We start from the raw sequence: 22,739 nt of genomic DNA, 5'->3' as shown, positions 1-22,739 counted from the left end.
GGCCACGGATGCTTCTGAACATGCTGCAACACATAGCACAGTCCTCTATAGCAAATAATCATCTGGCCTGAGATGTCAATATTGTCAAGGTTGAGAACCGCTGCTTTTGAGCTATACATTTTTCTTCTTTCCTTTCAGTTAACTATTTTTTGTCAGAATGCTTTATCATTTCGTATTATTTCTTCAGCCGTCATCAGCAGAGCTCCTGCCCCGACTCTTCACTACAACTAAATGCATCAAGTCATGGATAGAGTGCACAAGAAGTCCTTCCGCTTCCTCTCCTGGTTTCTAGGCCTTTATTTCTTAGTTTGCTCCTACTTTACTGGAAGCTCCCCCTACTTTCCTCACTTGATTTTTCTCTGTAAGATCTTTCAGAGTTGGACTTGGGCAAACTCCCTCTATCTACTCAAAAGGTCTAGGTGGTCCCAAGCAATTTCATGGCTTAAACTGTGTGTATGCAGATATTTGTCGGGTAATAATCCATATGTAGTTATCTATGTGTGGTCTATGTAGAACACTTATAAATTTATATCTCAGCCCTGAGATCTGTCTATGTGGCATTTCTAATGGGATGCACCTCAGACTTAGTAAAGGTCAAATCTCTTCATTCTGTGCCTCCAGGTAAAACTCCATCCCCTAGCCTTTCTCATGTAAGTTGTGACACTACTATCTTCTTAGTTACTCTTGATCCCTTTCTTTACCTTACTCCTCACATTTAATCCACCAGATAAACTGATCATGCATGCTGTTCCCACCATAACAGGAAAAGCCAGATAAGCTAAAAGGCATCAGAAGACTGCAGTTACAGGGCAAATAAATAGCCTGAAATCTAAGGAAATATAGGTACAGTGAAGAAAAAAAATGGGACACAGCACTGGCTAATGTGTAGCAGATCATGAGAGGAAGACATGCCTGGCACTATAAAGGGGTTATGAAGATTCAGACAATTTTTTTTTCCTTGTAGCTTCCAAGATGGCGGAGTAGGGAGAGAGCTTACTGCTCTAGTCTAGGAGAAGATAGTTTTAAGAAAGTGGAAAGAGTGCAGTCTCAGGGAAGAGTTAGGCAGAAAACAGTGGAGGAAATTCTATGCAAATTAGATGGGCACAGTGGACCTATGTGGAGGGCATGGATGTCCACAACTCAGGACCCCGGCAGCTGAAAGCCTACACACCAGAATTGGAGAGTGAGGTGAGACCAGACTACAGTAGCCCAAGCCACTGGCAATAAAGCTGCAGGAAGAGCCTAGAGGAAGCCCAGTTTGGAGCCCTGTGGAGGATAATGTACCTGCCAAACTAGAGGAGAGAGAGAAAAAAAGGAGGAACACATGTTTCTTTCTCCCTGATCACTTTACAACGGTGTCCTGTAACAAGCTGATAGAGTGGGCATCATTTTGGACATACCTAATAGCTATGCCAGCTGTATCCATGCCCAGTAGCCAGCCAAGAAGAGACTCCTGATCCTGGTGGGGGAGAACTAACAGAGGGCTGGGTGCTCATGACTGTGGGAAGCTTGTGTGCTGGGACTGTGAAAAAAACAGGCTTGGCTGGGACTTTGGGCAGTCACTGGGGAGACTCCACATGCTCAGGGCTTCCTGGTTATCTGGTGAGGGACATTGCTGAGGAATCTGAACTTACACTGAGGACTGCATAGATCCTTTGTGTGGTGCTTGGGGCAGAATGGATGAATATTATACCCACTGGGGCTAGCAATCAGGCACTGGTCTCCTTTGAGGAAAGGAGCACAGCTAAGCAAAATAAACCTCCCTTATGATAAAAAAAATACAAAAGAGATTTACCACGCCAAACTTGGGTGTGTCACCTTAGACACGCCCTTCACCCTGAAAAACTGAACAGAGTTCCCTGGCCACATCCACCACAGCCTTTATATATTCACTGAAAGCAGACACTCTACTTATCTACAGAGGCATAATACAAACATAAAAGCTGCAACAGCAAAAAAAAAAAAAAAACAAAGAAGAAACCAACAAGCATCTCTACAAGTGCCAAATAACAAATGCACCAATTCCAGAAACCTCTCTAAGAACAAGGAAGACAACATAATGTCCCTAAAAGAACACAACACTTCAATACTAGATTGTGAAAATGATATTGAAGAAATGTCAGAAATAGAATTCAAAAAATTGATCATAAGATTACATAGAAGTAATCAAAAGCAAATGCACAAGCTAATGAAATCCATGCATGACATGTAAGAAAATTTCTCCCATGAAATTGATATCTTAAAGAGAAATCAAAATGAAATGAAGAATTCAATAGAACAAGTAAGAAATGCAGTAGAAAGCCTTAACAACAAAACTGGTGAAGAAGAAAGAATATCTGACTTAGAAGAGAAAGCACAGGAAATTATATAGTCAAACCAAAAACAAGAAGAGGAAATTAGAAAACTAAAAAAACACTGTTGGTAATCTACAGGATACTATCAAATGACCCAACATATGGGTTCTGGGAGTTCCTGAAGGCATGGAAAGAGACAAAGAATTAGAAGGCCTTTTTAGTGAAATAATAACAGAAAACTTCTCTAATTTGGAGAACAAAAGGGACATCCAACTACAGGAAACATACAGAACTCCTAACAGACATGACCAGAAAAGATCCTCGCCATGACACATTGTAATCAAACTCAACTCAGTAAAACATAAAGAAAAGATTCTAAAATGTACACAAGAGAAATGCCAGATTACTTTCAAGGTATCTTCAACTAGACTCACTGTGGACTTCTCATCAGAAACCCTATAGGCTAGGGGAGAATGGTGAGATATATTCTAAGTCTTAAGAGAAAAAAACTGTCAATCCAGAATACTATACCCTGCAAAGCTCTCATTTATGAATGAAGGTGAAATAAAGACCTTCCATAACAAAAAGAAATTGAAAGAATTTGTCACTACCCCTCCAGCCCTACAAAATATGCTTAAGGATGTGCTGCACACAGAAACACAAAAATGGTCATCACTATGAAAGAAAGTAAAGGAAGAAAATCTCTCAGTAAAAGTCCAAAGGAAATTCAAAGTAAAAAATATAAATATTTTTGGAAAAATGGCAGGGCAAAGTGGTTTCTTATCAGTAGTCACCTTGAATGTAAATGGCCTTAACTCTCCAGTTAAAAGACACAGACTGGCTGAATGGATTAAAAAACAAAATCCTTCTATTTGCTGCCTACAAGGAACACATCTTACCAACAAAGATGCATGCAGACTGAAAGTGAAAGGATGGAAAAAGACATTGCATGCTAACAGAAACAAAAAAGAGCTAGTGTAGCCATCCTAATATCAGATAAAATAGACTTTGACACAAAAACTGTTAAAAAAAAAAGACAAAGAAAGGCACTATGTAATGAGTAAGGGATCAATTCAACAGGAAGATGTAACTATTATAAACGTATATGCACTTAATTACATGGCATCTGACTATTTAAAAGAAATGTTAAGTGGCCAGCGCTGTGGCTCAATAGGCTAATCCTCTGCCTGTGGCACTGGCACACCGGGTTCTAGTCCCAGCCAGGGCACCAGTTTCTGTCCCAGTTGCCCCTCTTCCAGGCCAGCTCTCTGCTGTGGCCTGGGAGTGCAGTGGAGGATGGTCCAAGTGCTTGGGTCCTGCACCCCATGGGAGACCAGGAGAAGCATCTGGCTCCTGCCTTCGGATCAGTGCAGTGCACTGGCTGCAGTGTGCCAGCCGCAGCAGCCATTGGAGGGTGAACCAACGGCAAAGGAAGACCTTTCTCTCTGTGTGTCTCTCTCTCTCACTGTCCACTCTGCCTACCAAAAAAAAAAAAAAAAAAAAAGAAGAAGAAGAAATATTAAGAGATCCAAAGGGAGACATAGGCTCCAATGCAATAGTAATGGGGGATTTGAGTACTCCACTTTCAGCAATGGAGAGATCGACCAGCAGAAAATCATCAAGGTAACAGCAGATTTAATCAACATTATAGACCAAATGGACCTAACATATCTACAGAACTTTTCACTCTACAGTTGCAGAATATACATTCTTCTCACCAGTGCATGGAACTTTCTCTAGGACTGACCACATACTAGGCTATAAAGCAAATCTCAGGAAATTAAAAAAAAAACTGAAAAAATACTATGTATCTTCTCAGACCACAATGGAATGAAGCTGGAAATCAGCAACTCAGGAATCTCCAGAACATATGCAAACACATGGAGACTGAACAACATGCTGCTGAATGAACAGTGGGTCACAGAAGAAATCAAAAGAGAAATCAAAAAATTTCTGGAAACAAATGAAGATGACAATACAACATATCAAAATTTATGGGATATAGCAAAAGCAGTGTTAAGAGGAAAGTTTACAGCAATTGGTGCCTACATCAAGGAATTGGAAAGACACCAAATAAATGAGCTTTCAATGCATCTCAAGGACCTAGAAAAACAGCAGCAAATAAAACCCAAAACTAGTAGGAGAAAATAATTAAAATTAAAGAAGAAATCAACAAAACTGAATCCCAAAAAACAATACAAAAGATCAGAAAAAAAAAAAAAAAACAAGAGCTGGTTGTTTGAAAAAAATTAACAAAATGGACACACCATTGGCCCAACTAATCAAAAAAAGGAGAGAGAAGACCCAAATCATTAAAATTAGAGATGAAAAAGGGAATGTAACAACAGACACCACAGAAATAAAAAGAGTTATCAGAAATTAGTACAAAGAGCTGTATGCCAACAAATTGGGAAACCTAGAAGAAATGAATAGATCCCTGGACAGATACAACATACCTAAATTCAGCCATGAAGACATAGAAAACCTAAACAGACCCATTACCTAGATGGAAACTGAATCAGTAATAAAGACCCAACAAAGAAAAGCCCAGGCATTGTCTACCTTAGAAAAACTACTACAGAACATGCCTGTGACTATAGACTTGTAGTTCAGGCCACCGAAGATTAGAGATGGGACACGGGCACTCCCTTGACTTGCATCCTCTGGTCTGCTTTAACACAAACCAGGAGGAAAAGAAAGCTCGGCATCAGAAGCAATGGGTGGCAGGCCTATTAATGGCTGATCTGTACAGTGATCTGCCCTCAAGGAGACCCAACAGGCCAGTCCACTGCAGTGGCTTTCAGTGTGGTAAGCCTGGGCTTCAGCAGAAGTCAGCTTGTGAAGAGCCCTGGCAGCTCTGCCAAGAGTTGGATCACTGGAAATGGACCTGCCCTGGAGTCGAAGGATGCCCAGGTCAGAGCCACAGATCTTATTGGCTCTAAGCTGAAAAGCCCTTCACTCAGCCCAACTTCCAAAGTGACCACTGCAGCTGAGGGGATGGTCAAGTAGGGTCAGCAACATTGCAGGCAGAACTGTAAATTTCTTGTTAGAGAAGCCACCTGCCTTTACCTGGCCAGCTCTCCTCCCAGCCCAGCCAAGTAATGAAAGTCAACAGAGTGCCTTCCCCTAGGAGGTTCACACCTCCCTTAGGATATACCCCATGTGAAGAGATAGATAGGTCTGGGCCTCTGAATTTACAAGGCCTAAAGCCCAACAGATTATTATCAAGCCCCTTCTATCAGGTTCTATTTGCCTCTCAATCAGAAAACTTAATTGTAGCTTAGACAGCACCTTTCTTAGCTCCTCTAATAATGACTCTGTCCTTTGTTCTAGGCCCTGTCTAGTGCACTTGGGCCTCATTCCTTTGTAATCATAACCTCTTCTCTACCACCAATGGCTCTACTCCCAACATGTGTGTACTGATGGTCCTCTTCCCCACTTAATGCTGTATAATTGTTCAAACCTGGTAAATGCCACTCTTAGGATCATTGGTTACTATCCTCACCCTGTCTTTTATGACCTTGTCTAAATATGAGCAGAGTCGGCAAACTTGGAAGGCTTCCATAGCCTTGGCAACTCATGACGACAGCCTAGAATGGTTACTGGCGCCATAAACTAGAGTGTCAATTTGTTGGGTCAACAACAGGAGCCACTGTGCAGTTGCTCCTCATGTGGGATCTCTGTCCTTAATGTGCTGTACATTGTGATTTAATGCTATAACTAGTACTCAAACAGTATGTTTCACTTTGTGTTTCTATGTGGGTGCAAACTGTTGAAATCTTTATACTAAATTGATCTTCTGTATATAAAGAGAATTGAAAATGAATCTTGATGCAAATGGAAGGGGAGAGGGAGCGGGAGAGGGGAGGGTTGCAGGTGGGAGGGAAGTTATGGGGGGGGGAAGCCATTGTAATCCATAAGCTGTACACTGGAAATTTATATTCATTAAATAAAAGTTAAAAAAAAAAGTAATAAAAAAAAAAAAGAAAAAAGAAAAGCCCAGGAATGGATGGCTTCACTGCTGACTTCCACCAGACATTTAAGGAAGAACTCCAATTATTCTCAAGCTATTCAAAACAGTTGAAAGGGAGGGAATCCTCCCAAACTCCTTCTGTGAAACCAACATCACCTTAATTCCTAAACCTGAGGAAGATGCAACAGAGAAAGAGAACTATAGACCAATTTCCCTGATGAACACAGATGCAAAAATTCTCACCCAAATACTAGACAATCGAATCCAACAACACATCAGAAAGATCAGCCACCCAGACCAAGTGGGATTTATCCATGGTATGCAGGGATGGTTCAACATTCACAAATTTTTTTTCTTTGCCAGCATTATAGGAAGAAGCTTGACCTGCTGCACCACAATGATAGCCACTAAACTTATTTTTTTTAAGGCCTATGTATTTGTTTGAGAGGGTGAGACAGAGACAGAGATATTCCAAATGATCACAATGGCCAGGGTTTGGTCAGGATGAAATCAGGAGTCTGGAACTCCATCCAGGTTTCTTACATGGGTGGCAGGGGCCTACGTACTTGGGCCATCTTCTGTTGCTTTGTCAGGCACATTGGCAGGGAGCTGGATTGAAAGTGGAATAGCTGTCTGGCGCTGCGGCTCAATAGGCTAATCCTCTGCCTGCGGCACCGGCACACCGGGATCTAGTCCCGGTCCGGGCGCCAGATTCTCTCCCAGTTGCTCCTCTTCCAGTCCAGCTCTCTGCTGTGGCCCGGGAGTGCAGTGGAGGATGGCCCAAGTCCTTGGGCCCTGCACCCACATGGGAGACCAGGAGAAGCACCTGGCTCCTGCCTTCGGATCAGCGCGGTGTGCCGGCCGCAGCGGCCACTGAGGGGTGAACCAATGGAAAAAGGAAGACCTTTCTCTCTGTCTCTCTCTCTCACTGTCCACTCTGCCTCTCAAAAAAAAAAAAAAAAAGTGGAATAGCTGGGACTCCAATTGATGCTCATATGGGATGCTGGTGTTAAACGCTGCCACCCAATCTGCTGCACCACAACACCGGTTCTGAAATTTTTAATATATTGATAAGGTGGGGCCAGCATTGTGGCACAGTGGGTTAAGTTGCCACTTGTAATGCTGGCATCCCATATTGGGGCATTGGTTTGAGTTCTGGTTGTTCAACTTCTGATTTAGCTCCCTGCTAATGCACGTGGGAAGGCAGCAAAAGATGGCCCAAGCACTTGAGACCTGACACCCATGTGGGAGACCTGGATGGAATTTCAGACTTCTGGCTTTGGCCAGGCCCAGACCCAGTTCTTGTGGCCATTTGGGACAAATGGAAGATCTCTCTCTCTCTCTCTCTCTCCCTTCCTCTCTCCCTCCCTCTCTCCCTTTTAATTTTAATTACTTATGGAAACAGAATGATAATGTAAAATATCTGATACATCAGGCAATAGATTGTCCTTTTCTCTTTAAAAACATATAATTACCCGAATCACAGAATTCAAGTCTTCAATGATGTTCTTATTGATGAGAATTGCATCAGAGTATTCCAGCATTAGCTGGAAGTTCTCCAGTTCTACTTGTCCTTGTTTAAGAAGAATTTGGATCATCAAGTCCAACTGGAATCTTCCTTTCTCATCCTGTAATCTAAATTGAAAAAGACTTCAAAGCAAGTAGTTGTAATACATTTCTATTTCAAATTTCACCTGTTATCTGGGACTATAAAATTCAAATCAGCTTAAGGAAAACATGCTGGAGATGAGTGTGCAGTTTCTTCCCTTTGATGAGCTTTCCGGGAGGCCTATCTGATATCTCTTCTCATTGACACAGAATTACATTTGAGTTGTTCAAACAATGGTATACACAGAAATTCAGTCATGAGATTTTACTTTAGAATTAAGATTATATCATTTTGACTGAAATAAGAGTGAATTTGAAGAAAACAGTTGCCACTAAATGACAAATCTATTATGGTTCTCACCTTATTTTTTTATTTCTGATAATATAGCAGCAATATTTAATCTGATGCTACTTATCAAATCTGTTTCTGTGTGATTCATATTCCTCCCTGTAGCCTAGATCTGAAAATGATGTATGATACTGAATTTGGAAACATCAGAGAAGTAATTATCTATGTGGCTCTCCCTATGGCCAAAAAGTGAAGCAAGACTTCAAAAGGGCACTTGAATCATCCAGTGAGGAACACAAACTGCCCTGAAGGAAAACAGCTTGGCTGGCTGGAGGGAGCCCAGGTGGGGACTGCTGGGAAACCTCTTTACTTTTCCAAGCTGCCAGTGGACGGGGCTTGACTCAGAAGGACTTTCAGGCAGAAACACGTTCTTTATTTTTTCATGTGGAAGGGGCAGATCTTAAAAAAATTTTTCTTTTTCTAAACCCTGATTATTTGTAATAAGAGAAATGGAACACGTGCAAAGTTCCATCCTGAACCAAGTTCTTACCTAACGAACTGCACTGTTTGAAACAGAAATTCCGAAACCCAGTGCTGGCCCGATGCAGCTCCATCTGTATGAGCTGCCAGCTGGTCAGCGGACATCTCCCCCCTCCCACCATGGCACAGCCCAGATGAATGAAAGGTTCAAATTACAGAACGAGTTCGTGGAACACCCTCTCGATATCCTGCTGCACCTTCTCATCATCCTCCACTCTTCTCCGAAGGAAAGCTGCCATTTCCACTAAGCCAGCTGCTTTCTGCTTCACCTAAACAGATCGAACCACGAACAGCTCAGAACCCAGGCAGTTTCAAGGTTAGAAAACATAAATCTTTTAATTTTGCTGTCACAAGATCTTCACAAGCCCATCTTTCTAAGGGATTAATTATAGTTTAAATTCCTGCTTTTATGATCTAAAACTTACATGTTACATTCTATACATAATTTGAAGAATTATATTACATTACATTCTATAAATTGCTGAAAATCAAGTATGCAGGCAACTAGGATTTTTCTTGAATTTCATTTTAAAATTTTCTCTGGTCACTTCTGATGAATTTACAAAGATCACAGATACTTTAACAAGAACAGACCGGCCTGATACAGGCAGCACTGAATTTAGAGGATGAAGGGGAAGTAAGGCAGAGAGTGATCAATAAGCAACAGGGAAAAACGGGTGCTTTTCCAAATACATACACTCTCAAATTCTTACCCTTGGCTGCATTTTTTGTATCCTAGGAATATTAGAATAGTTCTGCTGAGCTATATATAATTCTAATCTGTGCAAATAAGGCCATTTACAAAAGCGATGTCCAAGAGAAACAAAGTGAAACGTGCATGTAATTTTAAGTTTTGTAGTAGCTACACTACAGAAAGTGTAATGAAACTGATAAACTCAATTTTACTGATATATGTGAAATATTATTTCAACCTATAACCTATTTTATATAAATATTACTGATATTTTCCAGTTTTATTCATATTAAATCTTCTAAGTTTTTGTGTATTTTCCACTGACATCCCATCTCAATCAGGACTGGCCACATTTATTTCAAGTACAGAATAACAATGGGCTATTAGCCAGTATTTTGGACCACATGGGACTATAAGCACAAGACTATTCTTAGCTCTCAATAGCACCAAAATCAACATTCCATTTCACTATTTTATTACATTATAAACTACTACCTAATGAGGAAAACCTAAATAATTAGCTTTTCTTGATGTATTGACCAACATAAACTACATATTCTATAATAGTATACTAAAGCAAATTAAATTAAATTGTTATTATATACCTTCTGTTCATTTTCCACTTTTGCTCGTCTTGTTATGCAGAAATGATCCCAGACCAAGGGGTCCAAGCCTTCTGGCATGTTAGTAATACTGTCCAACTCATCCATGGCTTTCATCAACTGGGCTAAGTGTTCCTTATTCAACTTGGCAGATCCTGGTCGTTCTCCAAAAGGGATGATACTGGCTGTATCCGAATGAGGCTTCTGTTTGTGAATCCTGTTATTACCAAGAAAAGCCCATCAGCCTGTCCCTTCTCACAAAAAACATCACTGTTAAATAAGACCCTCAGCCTAGGCACAACATGTTGTATAGCACTATCTTTTGACTTTCAAGGGTTGGTGGGTGGACTCATTCCCAAGAGAAAGGCACATACTTTGTCCTTTTTCATACTCTCTAGATTCCCCAGATACGACCCTGGCTGACGACACACATCCCTGTTGGCAGCTCTGGCAGCTTGACTTGCACTGGTCAACAACTCTGTCCATGAACTGTAGGCAGGCAAACAAGTGCTGGGGAGACAGGAGTGTTCCTGCATCAGTTTCACACCTCCTATGCTGGTCCCCTACTGGGAGGTGGGCAGGCACTAAATATGTTTAGATGTATGTGAAGCTGGGGCATCGCCTCTTTCTTCCTGCACTTCCAGATTACTTTTGTTTTCCTGGGCGATGGCTGGGTAGGAAAGAAGGGTGCAAATTTTGGGCCGGGCACTAACTGCTGAAATGCTTCATGTGCGCTGTGAGCTTAATACTATCAGTCAGTCCCGTTCTCCGGAGGAGCAAAGCTAGGCTCTCAGACAAGATACCAGCCCAAGTCCATGGGTTGACAGATGGCGGAGTTAGGATTCTGTTTGACAACAAAGCTTGTACGCTTCCCACTGCTGCCTCCTAATATTTAGTAGCTCACAAGTCTTTATTCACAGGGAAAGATATGTGCTTGGGCTTATTATAACTCACTCCTTGGGAAATAGGGAAACCAAGACAAGAGCATGTTTTAGGTTAAATACTCAAGGTTGCACATAACCTTTCAAAGGTGAGAGAATGAGCTTGTACCTCAGACACAAATTAACCTACACCTTTGTGACAAACTCCATGATTTCTAAATTACATTGGATCAAAAATTATGAAAATGTGAATTTACAATGTTGGAAATCAACAAAAATCTAATTCTTTTTATACTCTCAGAACAACAGATTTTTTGATAATTTTTCAGCCATTTAAACTGGAATTTTTCTTTTTTCTTTTTTAGAAGATTTATTTACTTGTTTGAAAGACAGAGTTAGAGAAAGAGAGAAGGAGAGACAGATCTACCCACTGGTTTACTCCCCAAATGGCCACAACAGCCAGGACTGAGCTGGGCTGAAGCCAGGAGCCAGGAGCTTCTTCCAGGTCTCCCACATGGTACAGAGGCCCAGGTACTTGGGTCATCTTCCACTGCCTTCCCAAGCCCATTAGCAGGGAGCTGGATTGGAAGCAGAACAGCTAAGACTCGAACTGGCACCCATATGGGATGAAGGTGCTGCAGGCCGGGTCTTTAACCCACTAAGCCACAGCACTGGCTCCTAAACTGGTATTTTTCAAACTTTGTCTTGAGCACAGTCACATGAGATTCTTCAGGAAAAGTGATTTGTGGTCAAACAAATTTGGAAAAATACCTGCTTCTTCCATTCTTATATCGGCCGCAACAAGTCCTGAGAAGGTCTGAGGCACAGAAGCTGCAGATCCTTTTAGTTTGTTTTTTTAACCTGGCTTCCCCCCAGACTTACTCAGTTCTAGAAGCTTACTTTGTGTAAATCCAATTCGTACCGAAAGGGGCTAAAATTTGTTGAGACACATTTTGAGAAATACTGCTTACAAATCTGAAGCCATCTGTACTTAAGAGGAATTCCTTTCATGTATAAAATAGAACCTACAATGATACTATGCTTACGTGGATACTTAACTATTTTTTATCTTATTTATTTGAAAGGCAGAGAGACAGACAGAGATCTTCCATCTGCTGGTTCACTCCCCAATGCCCACCATTGCCAAGGCTAGGCCAGGCGAAGCCGGTAGCCAGGAACTCAGTCCAGGTTTTCCATGTGGGTGATAGGGACTCAGTAATTAAGCCATCACCTGCCGTGCTCCAGCGTGCACATCAGCAGGCAGCTGGAATTGGGAGTGAAATGCAGTCATACACAGGGTATGAGCTGACACTCTAAGCGGCACTTTGATCACTGTGTTCAACATCTGATTCCCTATTTTTAAATAATGAAAATAAATCATTATACTTAATTTCCTATCTTAAAATATAAGCATAATCTCAAAATTACCAAATTATGACCAAGACAAACGTCTTCACCTATAATAAGAATATTACCCTGAATATTTCCATTTATTTGAGAACAAGAAGTTGAAATCAAGTAATATTCCTCTTCATTTACAAACCTTTTCCTACTCAGAAACAAGAGCACAGGAGAAACCAACCTTGGACGGCGTTTAAAAAGTTTGTAGAGTATGTCCACTTGATGACTGGGGATCTCGGAAAATTCCTTTTTAAAGCTGCGATCTAGAACCTAAGGACAAACGCATCACTGCTGGGATTGCAACTCTGTTCACAGGTCTCATACAAAATACTGATCGTAACCTTTGAAAACTCTAGGAAAACGTAGTTTACATATACTACAGAAGAGTTGCTAGTGACCTCTCACTGTGCAAAGATTTGTTTTGATAGGTATCACCTCACTGTATTAAAAATGTTATTTCATATGAGGGGTCTTAAAAATCAGCCAATTTCCCAAAACATTCAGGGTACTCTAATCTGTTATTTTCCATCCCATCCCATCTTCTCTATGCTAGTCTCTCCTATTCTTTTCCATGATAAAACAGCTGGTTGATTTTATGACTGACAATGGGGTCTGCAACCTGAAGTTTGAAAAGCCCTAAATGCTGGATGGTCTCCTAATTTTTGTGTAAGAGAAAGCGTAAAGCAAATATATGTATAAAAATTCATTTTACTTATGGATTTTCAGTAGCATACTGTGGCACTGAACGAGGTTCCTCCATAACTCAGAACTACAGGAGGAAAATCTATGAGGAAGTTAAAACTTATATTCCCTTGAATCCTCCCCAAGTTCAGGCAGCAACAAACCTACTGCCTGGTTGGGTGTGTAAGACAGTGACTCTCACCTTGTCCTCTGCCAGCAGGTTGTCGTAGTGCTCCTTGCACATATCCAGTTCTTCTCTGGCTTTCTGGATGGCTTCTGAAGCCTGGCTCTGTAAGAACACCAGGAAAAGTTGATCAGAACTTGAAACTTTTCACAATAAACAGAAAAATTGGGGAAACTTTAGAACAGGGACTTTCCTAGTACCTGATAAATGTTTCAGTGAAATATTCATTACAGAAAACATTTACAAACACTATATTCTTTTTTTTTTTTGACAGGCAGAGTGGACAGTGAGAGAAAGAGACAGAGAGAAAGGTCTTCCTTTTTCTGTTGGTTCACCCCTCAATGGCCGCTGCAGCTGGCACACTGCGCTGATCCAAAGCCAGGAGCCAGGTGCTTCTCCTGGTCTCCATGTGGGTGCAGGGTCCAAGGACTTGGGCCATCTTTTACTGCACTCCTGGGCCACAGCAGAGAGCTGGACTGGAAGAGGAGCAACTGGGACAGAATCCGGCACCCCGACTGGGACTAGAACCCGGGGTGCCAGCGCCCCAGGTAGAGGATTAGCCTATTGAGCCGTGGCGCCGGCACAAACACTATATTCCTAAAAGCTGTACATAAGAAATTTGTATTCATTAAGTAAAAAAAAAAAAAAAAAAAAAAAAACCTTAAAAAAAACCACACAGAATAAAGTGAACCGATAAGGCTCAGAGAGAACACCCACCCAGACACCTGTCTCTAAGTACAGCCAGCTTTGTGTATGAATGCGCAAGTTTGTCCAGAGCGCACTGCACTCCTGGCAGGGTGGTGTGGATAATGAAAGCGAACAGGCTCCACTCCATGGGGAGTCACATGGACTTGGCTCCTGAGAGACTGAACATGTGTACAGCAGATGGACTACATGGGAAAACAGAACCGCAACCTCGCCCCTCAGCAGCAACCAGCAGGGAAGCTAAGCCACAACCCGGGCACTCCCGAGTGGTCAGGACTTGGCCACTACCTGCCAGCTTCTGAACCTCTTGCCCCCATTCCCAACGTAGGACCATACAGAGAGAGCCAGATACCCCCACTAAAGCAACCACATGGGTTGCCCTCCTTCTAACTGGTTTGCCTCCAGCTTCCAACCAAGGCATATCTTAAGTCCACTTTTTTGTTATTAGAAAGCTTTCCCATTTCTTTGTTGCCTTTGAGTCTCTGCCATATATAGGCGATGCTGGCTGATTCGTTGCTATGCCAAACTTTGGATGGACTCTGCTTATTCTCCTTTGGCGTGGTGCTAAGGTATGGATATAGTATTTCACACTCAAGGGTCCCTGTGCTAGAAGTGTGGTCTTCAGTGTGGCAGTGTTGGGAGGTGGAACCTTTAAGAGATGGGGCTGGGTGGGAGGTCTTTTGGTAAATTGGGGGTACACCCTAGAAAAGGACTAAGGTATTTTTCATGGCAGCCTAGTTAGTTCTCTTGTTATAAAAGCCTGAGTGTAGCCCCACCCAGTATCTCTGGCTTCCCAGCTGAGATGTGATCCATTGTTTCCACCCATGGCTATTGGCCAGGTGATGCATCTACAGGGGGGACCCCTGCAAGACCCTGTGCCATGCCATTTGGAATTTTAGTGTCCAAAACATGAGTACATGAGTTAGTAAGCCTTTTTTCTTTATAAATTAGTTTGCCACAGGTATTTTGTTACAGCAATGCAAAGCTGACTTTTACAGGTGGTCTTCATTTATTTCCAATTCTAATTTCTGCCCTGATTCATACTTGTGGGTGACTTAGGCATTTTACCCAGCCTCCCTGAGATGGACTCCTCATCTGTGAAAGAATTAGAGTATGCACCAGGGTTTTGTTACGAATAGCGTTGTACTTAGAATGTGCTCTTGCATGTGCTGTAATAGATTCTTTGAAAAAAGTAAGTTTATGGATTAGAATACTTCAAAAATTCATGGAAAGTGGAGCTCAAAGAAGTTTATTTTGGTACAAAACATTTTGAAATCCATGCATACCCATGTGTCATTTAAGTCATTCATTCATAAATGTCCTTAATTTATGCTACCAATAAAAGCTGAGCCTGTTGAAGCTTATTATCTGATAAGCATTTTGTATTCATTGTCTCTTTAATGAATTAACTATATTCATACATGTATTTAGATAGTTTTTCAGAATATAATAATTTTTCATTCTCTATTCTATGAATCCGCTGCTTCCATGTTTAGTAAAACTTAGAATGCCAATAGGTGCAGGGAGAATAATAGTCCTTAAAGAGGAGTTTGTAGCAACTGAAAAGGTTGTATGCCTCATCCAAGGTCCCACAACCCGTTAGTGGTTGAAAGCTGGTACTTTCACCCATGAAGCTCTATGATCTCATTTTATAAACCACAAATCACATAAAATTGACATGACCATTTTGCTCAATGATTGCAGCTGCAGAATCACATAACTTATTAAGAGACTGGAGTGGATTTTTTCACCTGGCTCTGGAGCGAAGTCCACAGTTGAATAGGAATGGTGAAAGGAAGAATTCTTGTTTAACAAGGAGCTCATCTGTCAGCACTTACATTCAGGTACGTGACACCATACACGTGGGAGAGAAACCACAGTAATGCCATCATGTGTCTCTCCTCCCCATTTTCCCCTCCCTCCCAGAAGGATGCTGGCCACCTGTCAGCCTAACTGGTGCTGCTTTCCAGCCAAGAAGTTTAAGTGATAGGGACAGAAACCTCAGCAAGATGCCAGAGTGCAACTCCTAAAGCACAGGAAAGGAATGTTGTGACACAAATTCCAATCCTGCCAAAATATAAAATCATGCCTTGCCTGATGCCACTGCTATTGGGCCACTGTCTACCACCCACACTCAGACTGCACGCTTACTTTCTCCTCCTGTTTCCTGGTGAGATAGTTGTTCAAGAATGTTTCTCTGTAGCTTAATTCTTCATCCAACAGCAAAGAGAAAACAAGGTTACTTATTTTCAATTCCTCCTGTGGAAATATTTTAAAAAATCAAAAAGGAGTTGGTGTGAGAAATGATCTGTGTTCCCACCTGAGAAGAATTTTCTGTTACCAGTCATAGACTCGGCACTGATCAAACAAGTTTATGGCACAGAAGTATGAGAAATCTTTTTAAAATAGAGTAGTCTATGGGTAGACTCTTAATTGTTCAGTTATTTTACCTTGTCATCATTTCACTATAAGGTAAAGTACAGATACATAAAATACATAACATGAACATGTAGTTTAAAGAACTATAATGGGAAACACTCTTGTTATCACCACATAATTCAAGCAGGAAAACTTTGCCACCACAGATATTTCTTCTTGGTGTCCCCATCAAAATCTCAACCCTAATATTAACCACTGTCCTGATTTTTACAGTAATAACTTCCTTGTGTTTCTTTGTAGTTTTGTGTTTTTTTTTTGTTTTGTTTTGTTTTTTTTGGACAGGTAGAGTAGACTGTGAGAGAGAGATGGAGAGAAAGGTCTTCCTTCCGTTGGTTTACTCCTCAAATGGCCGCCACCTGGTCTCCTGTGTGGGTGCAGGAGCCCAAGCACTTGGGCCATCCTCCACTGCCCTCCCGGGTCACAGCAGAGAGCTGGATTGGAAGAGGAGCAACTGGGACAGAATCCGGCGCCCATACTGGCGCTGCAGGCGGAGGATTAACCAAGTGAGCCATGGCGCTGGCCCGCATCTTTGTAGTTTTGTTACCCAAATGTGTACACCTAGGCACTACTGTATAACTTGTTCATTAAAAAGGAAATGTTGTCATGTCTTTACATCTTTTGTAATTTTCACGTCCCCTTCCATCCTTGCGTTTTCTCATTTATTTGTGATCATCAGTCACCTCACGGTTCTGCCTAGTCTGGGCTTTACTGACTGCATATGCATGGCAGAGCTGTCAGGCTCCTTCAGCCTTGGGGCTCCCTGAAAACCAGGAGCTAATCCAGAGGCCTGAGCACACCCAGGGTTGATCCCAGGATAAAACTGTGTTCTTGGGCAGGAGAACCTTACTATCTGGCTGTGTTTCATTCTGTGATGTTTGCAGCTGTACATACACAATGCCCAGGCCCATTAATCCACTGAGAGCTGTAAATTAGTGACAAATTTATTTCTATTTTCCCTTTTCACTTATTAAGTTAGATACTTTTATAAAGATATGCTTCTGGCTGGCGCCGCGGCTCACTAGGCTAATCCTCTGCCTTGCGGCGCCGGCACACCGGGTTCTAGTCCCGATCGGGGCACCGATCCTGTCCCGGTTGCCTCTCTTCCAGGCCAGCTCTCTGCTGTGGCCAGGGAGTGCAGTGGAGGATGGCCCAAGTCCTTGGGCCCTGCACCCCATGGGAAACCAGGATAAGCACCTGGCTCCTGCCATCGGATCAGCGCGGTGCGCCGGCCGCAGCACGCTACCACAGCGGCCATTGGAGGGTGAACCAACGGCAAAAGGAAGACCTTTCTCTCTGTCTCTCTCTCTCACTATCCACTCTGCCTGTTAAAAATAAAAAAAATAAATAAAATAAAAAAAAAAGAAAAAAAAGATATGCTTCTTCTTATCAACTATTGATACGCAGTGGTACAGTTTGTATAGGAAAGAAAGTATAAAGTATACTTGATGCATTCCTTTTATTACTGTTTAGATGATAAGCTGCTGACTGATAGGCATTTTTCTTTTCAAAATATCACATATTCATGAATTTAAATAAACTTGATAGGTTTCAATTAATTGCAATTATTACAATATTTGCATCTTAAATTATCTTTTTAGCAGAGATGTTGGAGGTTAGCTCCTGAGTCCTTTTGATCTTACCCAGTAGTCTCATAGTTTCCTCATTATCTTGTATGACAAAATATTCAAAGCATTTTTTAAAAAAAAATAGCTTTGTCAATATAAAATGCACTTGTCATGCAATTCAGAGTATGCATTTCAATGTTTTTTCATATGTTCTCATATGCTTTCATATGTTCTCATACTTTCATATGTTTTCATATGTTCACCATAATTTTAGAACATTTCATCACTCTGAAAAGAAGCCCTTTCCCAGTCATTTCCTATTTCCCCTCACACTTCCCAGTAGCCTTCTCCCTCCCCTCAAAGCAAACACTCATCCACATTCTGTTTCTGTAGATGTGCCCATTCTGGACATATCATAGAACTTGTGGTCTTGGGTGTCTAGCTTCTTTCACTTAGCCTATTTTCAAGGTTCACCCATGTTGTAGCATGTATTAGTGCTTTGTTTTTCTTAATGCTGAGTAAAATTCCGTTTTATAAATAAACCATATTTTGTTCATCCATTCATACCCTGTTAGACACTGGATTGCTTCCACTTCGTGTTATCATGACTGATCCTGGAGCACTCATTGCCCATCTCCCCCCTCATTCTCAATATATTGAGATACCACACTCTCCTGCCAGACCATAGTTGTATTCAGTCAATGGCAGCAACTCTCAAGAAGCAGCTTTTTCCCATGGCTACATGTTGTACTGGTTTCTGGGAGCAGGTTTCTTTCTTTCTTTTTTTTTTTTTGACAGGCAGAGTGGATAGTGAGAGAGAGAGAGACAGAGAGAAAGGTCTTCCTTTTTGCCGCTGGTTCACCCTCCAATGGCTGCTGCGGCCTGCGCATCGTGCTGATCCGAAGGCAGGAGCCAGGTGCTTCTCCTGGTCTCCCATGGGGTGCAGGGCCCAAGGACTTGGGCCATCCTCCACTCCTTCCCGGGCCATAGCAGAGAGCTGGCCTGGAAGAGGGGCAACCGGGATAGAATCCGGCGCCCCAACCGGGACTAGAACCCAGTGTGCCGGCGCCGCAAGGCGGAGGATTAGCCTGTTAAGCCACAGCACCAGCCATGGAAGCAGGTTTCTTCCCTTGCCTTGTTAGCTGTAGAAATTGCTATTGGCCTCCTATTGTTTCAGCATTCTTTGTTGTTTCCCCTAACTCCGCCCTTTCATTAAATTCTATTAAATGTCACCCTTCAAATTTACCATTCCTGTTGGAACCCTGAGGACACAGCCTTTGTCCCAGAGGTTCCCTTCCTAACTATCCACCGCTGCATCATCTTTTTGGTTGACCATATGCCTTGGTGAAACACATCTTTCAATAGCTTTCTGAGAATGAGTGCATATAAATTTTGGAAAGAGATCTTATATTTTCCAAAATGCCATTATTTTTCTCTTAAACTCAATCAATAGTTTGGCTGGGTGTGTCTTCCAATTTGAGAAGTAATTTAGCCTCAGAATTTAAAGGCATCATTCCTTCGTCTTCTTGTTTCTAGTGACTTCATACTTCATTTATATTCCTACTGCTGGATAAAATTAAGCTGGATTTTTTATATATATTACCTTTTAGGCATGAGGCTTATTCATTCACTAAACCTATATGAGGAGGTATTCAAAAAGTTCATGAAAAATGTGTATTATGAAAAAATATGCATGAATTTCAAATATTTTTTCACTAAAATAAACTTAACTTTCAATTCCACTTTTTCCACACTTTTTGGAGTATCTTTATACTATGAAACAAGCCCTTGAGACAAATTTTGTCCTTTCCTCTATAGAGCTTATATTCATGGAAATATTAAAAAATAATCTCACATACATTAAAATTCAGCTGCAACACGTGGTAGAGAGGAAAAGAACAGCATATAATAGGAAGATATAATCTCATCTGAGAAACTGAGTTTTAAGCTGGGACCTGAAAGCTGAACAGATACCATCCAGGAGGCAAAGAAGTTAGTAGAGATTATTTCTAGCAGAGTCTTGAGGAAGTAGAGTACTGGGTACTGGGTGTTCTCAAGGCACCACAAAAAGAAATGTGGGAAGTGAAGGGGCAGGGGACAGAAGATGAGACCAGAGAGGAAAAAAGGGCCCAGCGCATGCAGGGAAAGGCTCTGGTCTTTTAAAATTGTATACATTTAGCTTTTACTTACCTGATTGACAACCATCTCTGCTTTGACTCTTTTTTCAAAGAGTTTTTTCAGATGGTCATCAAAATTCTGTGTGCTTTCTTGAATAGAGTTTTGAAGCTTCTTCAATTCTGTTTCCAATGACTGAAAGGAAGGCAATAGTAAAGTTAGTATGTAGAGCTATTACATGCTTCCAGGGAGGGTCTGCATTGTGCCACGAGGTGGGGCAGGTGGAGGATATACCTTGTGAGGTGTTCTGGGCCCTGGGCCCCCTTCAACCGGAGATACTCCACTTGGATCTGTTTAATATAATGTGTATCTGAGACTTTTGCTTTAAAAAAATGATGCATTGGAAAAGAAAAGCTTAAAATCACTAATCATGGCTAATGATACAGGCAAAAGTAGGCTGAGTAAAACAAATTGCATCAAATCTTTCCAGGAAATTCGGACTCTCCATTTAGCACAATAATTTCCAGGTACACAAGTTGGCCCTAAAAATATTTTCTTTTCTAGCTCTGAACACATTTTCATGGAAATTTTTTTTTTTTAATTTTAAGGAAACAAGAAATGAACCTATACTTATTTCTCCTCTCTTGCTTTCTGTATATTTTATCTCTCCAAACTCCCTATTAGGGGAAGAGATCTCGTTGCATGGTTTTATTTTTAATTCCACATTGGTGATGTTATTATGGATCACTTGGCTAAGTGGTGTCTGCCAGTTTCTCCATTGTAAAGTTACCATTTTTCCATTTGTAATTAATCCATGGGAAAAGACTTCAGACCACGTAAATATCTTGTTTCCCACTCCCCCACCCCCAACCACCACTCTTTTATACACTGGCTTGAACACTTGATGGCTCTTCCTTGAACCAACTGTTACTATGATGATATTGTTTATTTTAAAAATCCAGTTTTTCCCATGCTGGTTTAACAAAGAGACTGACTCCGGAGAAATGATGGAGAAGGATGGTTAGCAAAAGGTATGGAGTCATATAATGCAAGGAGACATGCCATCCAAAGGCAATAATTAACCAAGAAGGAAATATTACAATAAAACAAATAGAAAAAGCACATTTTAGGGTCAATTTGCTTAAAATAATCTCTATCACTCTCTCATAGGCATGGTAAAGTCCATTTCTGTACATTTGAATAATTCTAACATAAATATTGGTAGAGAAATCACTCAGTGTTAGGGAGTAGAAATACAAAGCAAGTAGAAATATAAAAAGAAACAAGATCGGCTATGAGTAGAAATTTGTTGAGGCTGGATGAAATGTCATTCTATTACCTCTACTTTTACAAATGTTTGACATTTTCTGTTATAATTTTTTTTAACTGAGAAGAGAAATTGAAGAAAATGAAATTGGATTTTCCTGAATTGTGCTGGAAAGAGGAACAGAGACATTGAGCAGCAGATCAAGGGAAAAGTGGATACTTAGGGGATTGGTTGCTTTTTTTCTTTTTCTTTTATTTTGAAAAGTAAAATCCCAAAGTTTCAGGAAGACTCCAGTATCCTGTTCAAAGGAATAGTTTTTGGTAAGATGAGAAGTGCTTAAATTGTGTACATCATGTAAGAGATATATGATTATAACATGTGTCTATGTTCATGGGAAGAAGCCAGTAGAGAGGCAAAAACTGATGAAGGAAAAAGAGAGGTAAGCTGATAGGTAATGATACTGAGCAGGTGAGATGGGACAGCATTGAGTGTACAAGTGATGGACCAGGCTTGGATGAATGTCAGGCCATTCCATCCATAACAAGTGGAAAGGCAGGGAGATGCCACAGGGTTTATTGTCGGCGAGCAGTAGATCGGCAGTTCAAGAGGAAGGAAAATCTCTTCTAGTTACTTCTCTTCTCCCAATGCAAGAGACATTAATGTGGGTGTGTGTGGGTGTCAGGTGTTCAAAGTCCAAGGACAGAGGAGCAGGTGTGAAATGGTCCTTGGGGATACTGCTGCCCAGCAGGAGCCGTTCCAGCAGGCATGATCTTGGGGTCTCTCCATCTCTCCAGAAGAAGGGGAACACGACGGTGACTGAATCCCATTCTGCATTTTAAATGAGATCCCCCATTGTCTGTGCCCTCACATTCCAGTGTGAGAGCACTGGGTGGGGAGGAATGGAAGAGCTTCTCTGAGCAGCACCAAGGGCCCAACTGAGACTGGGGTCACTAATTTAGTGAAACCAGTTTTCTTTCTTTTCTTTTCTTTTTCTTTTTTTATTCTCTTTACCCAGTGCATGGGCATTAGTACAGAGAAGGCAGAATACCAGAGTTAAGCAAAGTTGGGGCTTCCCAAGTGTAGGCAAAGGAGTAGGGGACTTCACTTTAACAGTTCCCTGCTATAATAGGTGGAGGCAGGGGAATATTCTACACTGCAAAACCATGGAGTACGTGCACTTGAGTGGTCCCTATCCTTTCCTTACTCCTTAGGCATCTATACTTCCTAACTCCTTTGCCTGAAATCTTTGCTTCTTCCAGGATTACTGCCTTCTAGGGAGGTACTTACTAACTCAGGTTAAAATGTATATGATCTTGGAGAACAGCAGTGAATAAAAGCACAGATAAATTAACAATAGGCACAAATAAGCTGTTTGTGAGACACAGCCACTACAAAACCACGAGCTGTCCTGCCTCAAAGGAAGGTATGTATTCCTCATAGAATACACGGTATTTTCTTGACTGCATACCACCATCCTTTACATTTTTACTATAGTTGGCAG

The 22,739-nt window shown here is 41.4% G+C and overlaps 1 protein-coding gene across 5 annotated transcripts in view; it reads right to left on the bottom strand.

The window, feature by feature from the left end:
* Nucleotides 1-22,739, bottom strand: part of CFAP43 (cilia and flagella associated protein 43) — a 107,280-nt gene that overhangs the window by 5,753 nt on the left and 78,788 nt on the right. For all 5 annotated transcript variants that reach the window (XM_062214746.1, XM_062214748.1, XM_062214749.1 and 2 more), the window contains 7 exons: nucleotides 20,047-20,166; nucleotides 16,004-16,111; nucleotides 13,166-13,252; nucleotides 12,464-12,552; nucleotides 10,004-10,217; nucleotides 8,861-8,973; nucleotides 7,743-7,902 (listed from right to left, as the gene is read on the bottom strand). In XM_062214746.1, coding sequence (XP_062070730.1) covers nucleotides 7,743-7,902; nucleotides 8,861-8,973; nucleotides 10,004-10,217; nucleotides 12,464-12,552; nucleotides 13,166-13,252; nucleotides 16,004-16,111; nucleotides 20,047-20,166 — 891 coding nt within the window. The remainder of the gene's footprint in view (nucleotides 1-7,742; nucleotides 7,903-8,860; nucleotides 8,974-10,003; nucleotides 10,218-12,463; nucleotides 12,553-13,165; nucleotides 13,253-16,003; nucleotides 16,112-20,046; nucleotides 20,167-22,739) is intronic.

Source organism: Lepus europaeus, chromosome 17, assembly GCF_033115175.1.
Source record: "Lepus europaeus isolate LE1 chromosome 17, mLepTim1.pri, whole genome shotgun sequence".
NCBI classification, from domain to species: domain Eukaryota; kingdom Metazoa; phylum Chordata; class Mammalia; order Lagomorpha; family Leporidae; genus Lepus; species Lepus europaeus.
This window is presented reverse-complemented; position numbering and strand designations above follow the sequence as displayed.